This window comes from Microtus ochrogaster, chromosome 15 (genome assembly GCF_000317375.1).
Source record: "Microtus ochrogaster isolate Prairie Vole_2 chromosome 15, MicOch1.0, whole genome shotgun sequence".
Classification (NCBI taxonomy): Eukaryota; Metazoa; Chordata; class Mammalia; order Rodentia; family Cricetidae; genus Microtus; species Microtus ochrogaster.
The window spans coordinates 27,782,907-27,791,823 of record NC_022017.1 but is presented as its reverse complement, the minus strand read 5'-3'; the positions used below and the strand labels follow the sequence as shown (position 1 = coordinate 27,791,823).

Here is an 8,917-nt window from a genome sequence, read left to right as displayed (position 1 = left end):
CTGTAGACCAGGCTGGTCTCGAACTCACAGAGATCCGCCTGCCTCTGCCTCCCGAGTGCTGGGATTAAAGGCGTGCGCCACCACCGCCCGGCCCAGTCCTCATTTTTTTGTGTTGTTGTTATCCCGCTTATGGTTTTGTTGCTAGGCAGGCGAATCTCTCTGAGTTTGAGGTCAGTCTGGTCAGTTTGAGGTCAGTTATAGTATGGCCAGGGCTACAGAGAAATTTTGGTAGTTAGACAAAAATCACGTTCAACTGATTCCCACCTGCCAAAAGGAGTCATTTCCCTTCCTTCTGGTAGAACTGACATACGTTCCACTGACGTAAACCTGTGCTTGCACATCAAAGCCCATGCTGGCCTCTAGGCTTCCTCAGTCCCTCAAAGCCCCTGCCCCCCACCTCAGATTACTGCTGTCTTTATTATACCTCAACCCAGCCTCTATATACTAACTCTATCCCTTGTTATCTATCCTCTTACTCTCTCCCTACACACCATCTCCTTTCTCTAGTAGACAGTCCAGGCTATGTCTGATCTGTTTCTTCTCTCTGCTCTGGACTCTTCCAGATGACTCTGGATGTTCTCTTGCTCTTATTCACAATATTGGCATTTGCTTTACTGCACCCCCTCACACATGGTAATCACCATCACCATCATCAACATTCTTACTACCACCATTACCATCATCACCACCATTACCACTGCTCGGTGCTGCTGGCAATCAAACCTAGTAGGCAAGTGCTCCAGGTCCTTAAGAACAGGAAACTGGGGCTGGAGAGATGGCTCAATGGTGAGAGCATTGACTGCTCTTTCAGAGGTCCTGAGTTCAGTTCCCAGCAACCACATGGTGGCTCAAAACCACCAGTAATAAGATCTGGTGACAACTTCTGTCTGCAGGGACACATGCAGGCAGGACATTGTATACATAATAAATAAATAAATCTTAAAAAAAAAAAACAAAAAATTGAGTCAGATGGTGGTAGTTGACACCTCTAATCCCAGCACTCTGTGAGGCAGAGGCAGGCAGATCTCCATGGGTTTGAGGCCAAGCTGGTCTACAGAGAGAGTTCTAGGATGGGCTCCAAAGGTACACAGAGAAGCCCTGTCTTAAAAAACCAAAAGCCAAACCAAACCAAAAACAAACAAACAAACAAACAAAAAAACAAAACAAGAAAAAACCCAAAGCAAAACCAAAAAAAACCCCCAGGAAACTGGAGGCTGGAGAGATGGCTCAGAGGTTAATAGCAATGGCTGCTCTTACAAAGGACCTGGGTTTGAATCCCATCACCCACGTGGTAGCTCACATCCATCTGTTATTCTAATTCCAGAAGATCTGACCCTTCTTCTGATCTCTGTAGGCTTTTGCATGCATGCAGTGCACAGACATACATGCAGGCCAAATACCTCTTACAAAATGAAATACATAAATATTAAAAAAAATTAAAACAGGAAATGGCCTAGCACTATGCTCTAACTAAAGCCTGGGCTGGGGTTTTCCTACTGACTTACACACAGATCTTAGCATCCCACCACTGACTGAAACATGAGAAGCAGCCTGTCATGTAGTAGCTGCCTCTTTCACTGCTTTTTGGCCTTTCTACTGAGGTCTTAGTATTAGCATTTTCTAAATTTCACAAAAATACACGCTTTATAGTTTCTTTAAAATATAACTTTCTGAATAATTTTCTTTTCTTCTTCTTTTTTTTTTTTTTGGTTTTGTTTTTTGAGATAGAGTTCCTCTGTGTAGACCTGGCTATTCTGGAATTCACTCTGTAGACCAGGCTGGCCCCAAACTCACAGGAATCCGCCTGCCCCTGCCTCCCAAGTGCTGGGATTAAAGGAGTGTGCCACAACCACCCAGCTTTTCTGTATAATTTTTAACACACAGATATATATTCTGGTTTTAGAATTACGTTTTGGTGGCATAGGAAGAATAAAGCCTGGGGCTGAGGGTACAGCTCAGTGGTATAGCCCTTGCCTAACATGCATGAAGCCCCATCCCACTCCGAGACACACACACACGAATGCATGCACGCACCCTTATGGTGGGAAGGGGAGCATGTAAATCCCCTGCTGCAGCAGACTGCAATCTTTAGTGCTAGACTTCAAGTGTGAAAAGGATTCCATGGGGACTCTCTTTTCCACTGCTCTGTTTTAGACTCCTATTGCACATGCCTCATAACCTGCTCCTGACTGACAAGTCTGACAGATGGTGAAAATGACCAGAGGTTTAGTTATTTTTCATCAGTGTGGCTACTTTCCAATACATGAAAATTAATACACATCAATATCAGATTATAACTCCTTCAAAATGGAACACTGGCTTTGAAGTTTAGAATGTAGAGAAAATGCTGAGTGTCTGATGAAGGGTGGTGCGGGCCTCTGAGCTCATACAGTGGGCACGTCTGTGAACCAGCCCCTGCAAGGTGCATAGCCACAGTGGCTACATGGAATAGCAGCTTTGCCTGATAAGACTCAGGAATGGGTTCAGTCACAATGCTGAACACTGTAAGAACTGAGACGGGCAGAATTCAAAGATGACCCCCGGACCCTCGGCATATTACCTACTGTAGCCTTCCCTGGGGCGTTCAGACCTTCCACACTTGGCCCTTGTTCTGGTCCACCTGAAAATGTAAAGCACTGATGTTAGTGCAGAAAATGTTGCTCAGTCCTATGTTCCTCATCTGGGAACATCAATCACCTTGCTTTTCAGGTCCATTATCTATTTCGTCATTATATTTTTTGATGCTGCACATGGCCGAGATGGTGCTTTACCACTGAGCTACATCCCCACCTTTTTCATTATCATTTAAAGACAGGGTTTCACTATGTAAAGCAGTCTGGCTTCGAACTCACAGAGATCCTGCCTGCCTCTGCCTCCTGAGTGCTGGCATTAAATGTGTGGACCACCATGCGGACCCTCACTTTTTTAAATATATTTTTCTTTGCAGCTGACATATAATAATCCTATGTATTTATGAGGCACACTGTGGTATTTCAACAATGCCCACAGTTTGTCATGGTCATGTATCATATCAAACATTAGCACCTCTCTGTGTCAGACACATCTGAAACCTCTCTACTGTTAGGCAGCGTTAACAGATGCAGGTTATCCTAAGGTGCTGTGAAGCATGGCTGTCATTCCCCTATCAAACCAGACCCCTGGCTCCATTATCACCCTCACACAACCTGCTCCCTGTCATAAGCAATTTGACTTAAAATTGCTGTAAGAGCTGGGCATGTTGGTGTCCTCCTGTAATCCCAGCACTCAGGAGGTAGAGGCAGGACAATCAAAAGTTCAAAGTTATCCTCAGCTATATGTAGCCGAGTGTGAGGACACCTGGGCTACATGGGACCATGTCTTAAAAAAAAAAAAGACAGAATTCTGCCCATTAGAATGTCAATGCATGTTTAAAACAATGGTTTTATAGAATGAAAATTAATGGTCTTTTCAACTGCTACCATTTAGAATTCCACTTTGTAATTGCTTTGGACAGGGTTTTATATAGCTCAGGCTGGCCTTCAACTCCCTAGGTAGCCAAGGATGACACTGAACCCTGACTTTCCTGACGTTGCCCCTCAGTGCTAAGACTGTAGGTATGTGCCCCCACAGTGGTCTCAGAACTCTCCCTCATCATGTGTGGTTTACAGTAAGGCACTCAGTTACCACACTGCACATGGCACATCCCCCATACGCTCTGTCATGGGACACGTGTCACATGCAATCCAAAGGACACAGCAATCTCCAGAACAGGGTGTAGTGTACAGAAGGGACACAAAGTGCAGAAGGCAGGTGTGTTGGGGGTGGCTGCTGGCTGCATCTGGAGCTGCAGGCCCAGAAGAGAAGGGGGAGGATGCCAGGCTGGACTCCTGTATTTCTCCAAGGCATTTCAACCACAGGATACAAAAAAGAAATCCACATAGCCAGACAGTGGTGGCACATGTCTTTAATTCCAGCACTTGGGAGGCAGAGGCAGGTGGATCTCTGAGTTCAAGGCTAGCCTGGTTTACAAAATGAGTTCCAGGACAGCCAGGGATACACAGAGAAACCCTGTCTTAAAAAATCAAAAAGGATAAAGAAAGCAATGGTTGTAAACCATAGGTGAAAAGCATTCATGCTGGGGTTACTTTAGAGGTGATTCATGGCTTCTGAAGCTGCTCTCCTACCACCCTTCTCGTGACAGATAGCACCAACTTTAATCCTGGCAGCAGAGTCCATTTCTCAAACTGTCTTGCTGCACCCCAACCCAAAGGCTGCCACTGAGCCTTCCTCCACAAGCCAGCATGTCTTTCCTGGGTCCCATATCCCAAGTTCACTGCTTGGCTGTCAAAGGTACATTTTATTGTTAATTTACTGTAACATTTGGGCTGATGAAAGAAAGATGCTCAGTTTTAGACACAACAGGCACCTAGGTCATTTCTAATGTTTACATTAGATCACACAATGACTGGCAGCATATTTACAGTACATGTACAGCTGGGTGTGGTGGCGCATGCCTGTGAGCCCAGCACTCTTCAGTTATCTCAGCGACCTAGTGAATTTTCAGACAGTCTGTGAAACATGAGACTCTGCCTCAAAAAACCCATTAAATCAATAAAGTTCTGCAATATAATTAGCAGGTGTGTGTGACTTACTTACTTTGAAATAGTTATCAAACAATTTAAAAATGGAAATCTTAGCCAGGCATGGTGGCACATGCTTTTAATCACAGCACTCCAGAGGCAGAGGCAGGTGGATCTCTGCCAATTCGAAGTCAGCCTGGTCTACACAGAGTGTTTCAGGATGGCCAGGACTACACAGAGAAACCTTGCCTTAAAAGTTTTAAAACTAAATTTAAAAAAGAACTCTGAAATCTTGTCTTCTAATTATAGAAGTCCACACTTCAATACTGCATCACAGCAGACACTGATGACCCAGTTATCCTATTCTCTAGCTGACGTCTTGCTGGGACCCTTCTAGAATGTCTTTAGAATCCATTGGCTAACACAATGGTTTTCTATTTTAACTTCAACAGTTTCAGCTTGGCTACTAGACCACAGAACAGTGTTCTGTGTTGACCATGGGCCCCACCTTCATTTTTTTCTGGAGTGGTTTCCACGGTCCTCGGTGTTAAAGGAGCTGGTTCTGGCTGAACTGATGCCCGCACGGTACCACTGACCTGAGGTGAGATGAGAGAAGTCATTAGCAGGAAAGCAAGGATCACTAACAGCAAACCAGCATCAGGGTAGCAGTGCAGGAGCCCCTTCTGAGCATGTGCTAGTGGCAAGACTCCCAAAGACATCTGTCCACAGCCCTGCCTAAATGTTCAAATATCTCACTTTGCCCACCATTTTTGTTTATTTTTTGAGACAGAGTTCATGAATTCCAGACTGGCCTAGAACTTGGTATTGTGGCAGAAGACAACCCTGAACTTCTGACTTTTCTCCTTTCACTTCCCAGTGTTGGTATTACAGATGCAAGACAGCCCCAGCTTATGATGTCTGGGAAGAGAACCCAGGGCCTTGTGTCCTCTCTAGCAAGCGCTCTACCAACTCAGCTATATTCCCAGCCTCTTCCCTTCTAAGGTGTAAACTTTGGAATTTTTGTTTTTGTGAGACAGGTTTCAGTATGTAGCTTTGGCTAGCCTCAAACTCAGAGATCTGCCTGCCTCTGCTTCCTGAGTGCTGGGATTAAAGGTATGCACCACCACACCCAGCTGGAATAATTTCCAATTTATGCAAAAGTGATCCAGATCACACAGAACATTTCTATGTACCCAGGCTCCTCTACACGTGTTGATACAGGAAATGGTCATGGATGCAGCACCTGGGCACTGCAGGCTCTGTAAGCTGCTGTATCCAGTCATTTCCTCCCCTCTTGGAACCACTCGGGGACCCAACCATGAGCTCTGGTGGCTTGTCATCATTTTTCATGGCCTTGAAGCTTTTGAAGGACGTTGTCCAGTGCTTCACAGCAGAGTGGTTCTCTTCTTGCCTGTGTCAACATGACTCCACACTGGAGACAGTCCCCTGACCCTTGGTGAGGGGATGTGCATCCTTTCCAGTCTTGGCAGGTGTCTCCCAGCCTGACCTGCACCTGGGGAATGGCCAGCTGAGCTCCACATCCTCAAGACTCCACTCACAGCTCAGGGTCCAAGAGGAAGACGTGTCCCTACCCCATTCATGTTGTACTCACTGAAGTCACACACACTCCTGGGGACAGATGCTCTTTGGGTGGTAACAACACTGATTTTGTAGTTCAGACTGCCCTAGTTTTGACCACGGGGGTGGGATGGGTCTTCCAGGCTGCCTATGAGTCCTTTGGATGAAGCCCTGTCCACTCTCCCCAGGTCACCTCACTTTCCAGCTTGAGCTCCAACTCTACAAGACGGTCTGCATACCTGGCTCAGAAACATCAGCGGTCATTTCCGACAGGTAGCCTGGCTCCACTGCTGGAACATGGCAATTAGAAAGCAGGAGGGCTGAAGGTCTGGAGAGACAGCTCAGTGGTTAGCAGCACTGGCTGTTCTTGTAGAGGACTCAGGTTCAGTTCCCAGCACCCACATCAGGCTGCTTACAACTACCTAGAACTCCAGCTGCAGGGACATGGTGTCCTCTTCTAATTCTGTAGGCACCAGGCACACTTATGTTGCACACACATACATGCAGACACTCATATACTCATAAATAAGTCTTTAGAAACCAAGGCCAGATGCTGAGGGTGTTTGCTAAGCCAGGATGTCACTGTCTCTAGGCATTCTTGATTTTTTGTTTTGTTTTTTGAGACAGGGTTTCTTTGTTGCTTTGGAGCCTGCCCTGGAACTAGCTCTTGTAGACCAGACTGGCCTCGAACTCACAGAGATCCACCTGCTTCTGCCTCCCACGTGCTAAGATTAAAGGCGTTTGCCACTGCTACCCTTTAGGCATTCTTGGCGTGGGGTGTGAAAGCTGGACAACAAGCGTGCACATTTATCTAGAGTCTCCATCTGCACATGCGCAGACATGCACTACAGAGATGACACGAGTTCCTCTTCAACTCTCCAACCCAAGACCACACCGTGCTGCTCCTGGCTCTCTCTTCCCAGCCCATCTTTTTACTGCTGCCATTTCTCAGCTACTAAGCATGGCTATTCAGTCTACTCTGTATCTAGTGCTGTGTTAAACAAAAGCAACATTCCCACCCAGGCTGGCCTCAACTCACAATCTTCAACCTTAGCCTCCTGAGTGCTGGGTTGCATATCTGTGTCCCCATCCTCAGCTTCTGGTAACTCCTTATTATGTCATCAATGACAACATATATATGCAAGTTATAATAGCAAAAAAGAAATAAATCAAGATTTATCGTGTGTGTGTGTGTGTGGTATCGTGGGCATACATGTTCACAGGTGTGTGGGTGCAGGTGTGTGCAGAGGTCAGAGGTTGACACTAGATATCTTCCTTGATCCCTTTCCCTTTATTTACTGGGGCAGGGTTTCTTGCTGAGCCTAGAGCTTGCTGACTCAGCTAGTCTAGACAGACAGTTTGCATCAGGGACGCCATCTCTCTCACCTGAGCCCTGGGATTACAGGAAGGCTGCTACCTGTTCAGCTTACACGGTTCCTGTATCCAAACTCCAGTCCTCATGCATGGCAAGTATTTTATCTACTAAGCTATTTCCCAAGGGGGGTTTTGTGTTTTAAATTTGACTTTTCAAGTCAGAGCCTCACACTATGGCCCAGGCTGTTCTGGAACTCACTCTACAGCCAAAGTGGACCTCTAACTTGCAGCAGTGGTGCGTCTCAGCCTCGGCAGCATAGGACCATGATGGATCGTGATTGCTTAAGCCTTCCAGAAGCGTACGCATCACTCACTTGGTCTCCAGCCTGCACAGGGGAGGTTCTAAAGGGAGATCTCAGGGTCCTTGAAGGGGAAAAAAGGGACCCTAGTTCCTCTGGCCATGAGGTGCGCAATCTTGCTTCTCTGTATGCTCCCCACCAGTGTCCTAATGTTGAACAGGCCCAGGAGCTACAAGACGAACCATCCCCGACTGCTATGGAGCAGTCTTTGTGTACTGGAAACACACATTACTCTCACTGGTTAATACAGAGCTCACTGGCCTAGAGCTGGGCAGGCAGAGATTGGGTGGGAGAGCCAGATGAGGAGGACACTGGGAAGAAGGGCAAAGTTGAGGAGTCACCAGGAGATGCCAGGAGGTGCAAAGCGTGCAGGATGGGTAAGTGAGCCTCGGGGCAGCACAGAGATGAATAGAAATGGGTTCATTTAAGTGATGAGAGCTAGCTAAAATCACGTCTAAACTATCAGCTGATCATCTGTACATATTAAGCCTCGGTGTGGGTATTTGGGGAGCAGCTGGTGGGACAGAGCTGATTGGTGGTCTAGATGGAAGACTTTGCCTACAACAGGCTGTAACCTCCAAACCTGCATCATCGTAAATCTCTCTTTTTGGGTATGTGCCACCATGACAGGTATGAACGTGTAATTTCATTTTAAAACTGAGCAAGTAGCAGCCCCTCCTCAATGGGACAGTAAGAATCAGGGAGAATCCAGACCACGGGGCTCTAAGCCAGAAGTCTGCAAGTGTTGCTTCCCAGAACCTGTTAGTGTTTTAGGTCTTGCAAGCTCTACCCTTAGCAAAGTGACTTGAGAGGAAGCCAGTGAAGCGCTGTGGCTGGCTGTCACTGCTGCGATCTAACTGCACATGCCACCCCCTGAACACTACTGCACTGGCTTCTCTGTATTCTACTTGTGTCATTAAATTCTCACAGTAAGTCTTGACATCAGGGCACTGAGATTTGCCCCATGACATCAGGGCACTGAGATTTACCCCATGACATCAGGGAACGGAGATTTACCCCATGACATCAGGGCACTGAGATTTACCCCATGACATCAGGGAATGGAGATTTACCCCATGACGACAGGGCACTGAGATTTGCCCCATG

At 46.7% G+C, this 8,917-nt stretch overlaps 1 protein-coding gene across 2 annotated transcripts in view; it reads right to left on the bottom strand.

The window, feature by feature from the left end:
- The window catches only part of Arfgap3 (ADP ribosylation factor GTPase activating protein 3), a 51,860-nt gene that overhangs the window by 25,186 nt on the left and 17,757 nt on the right, over window positions 1-8,917 (bottom strand). For both annotated transcript variants that reach the window (XM_013348896.2, XM_005354444.2), the window contains exons 6-7: window positions 5,068-5,155; window positions 2,561-2,620 (exon numbers count right to left, since the gene is read on the bottom strand). In XM_013348896.2, the coding sequence (XP_013204350.1) occupies window positions 2,561-2,620; window positions 5,068-5,155 (148 nt within the window). The remainder of the gene's footprint in view (window positions 1-2,560; window positions 2,621-5,067; window positions 5,156-8,917) is intronic.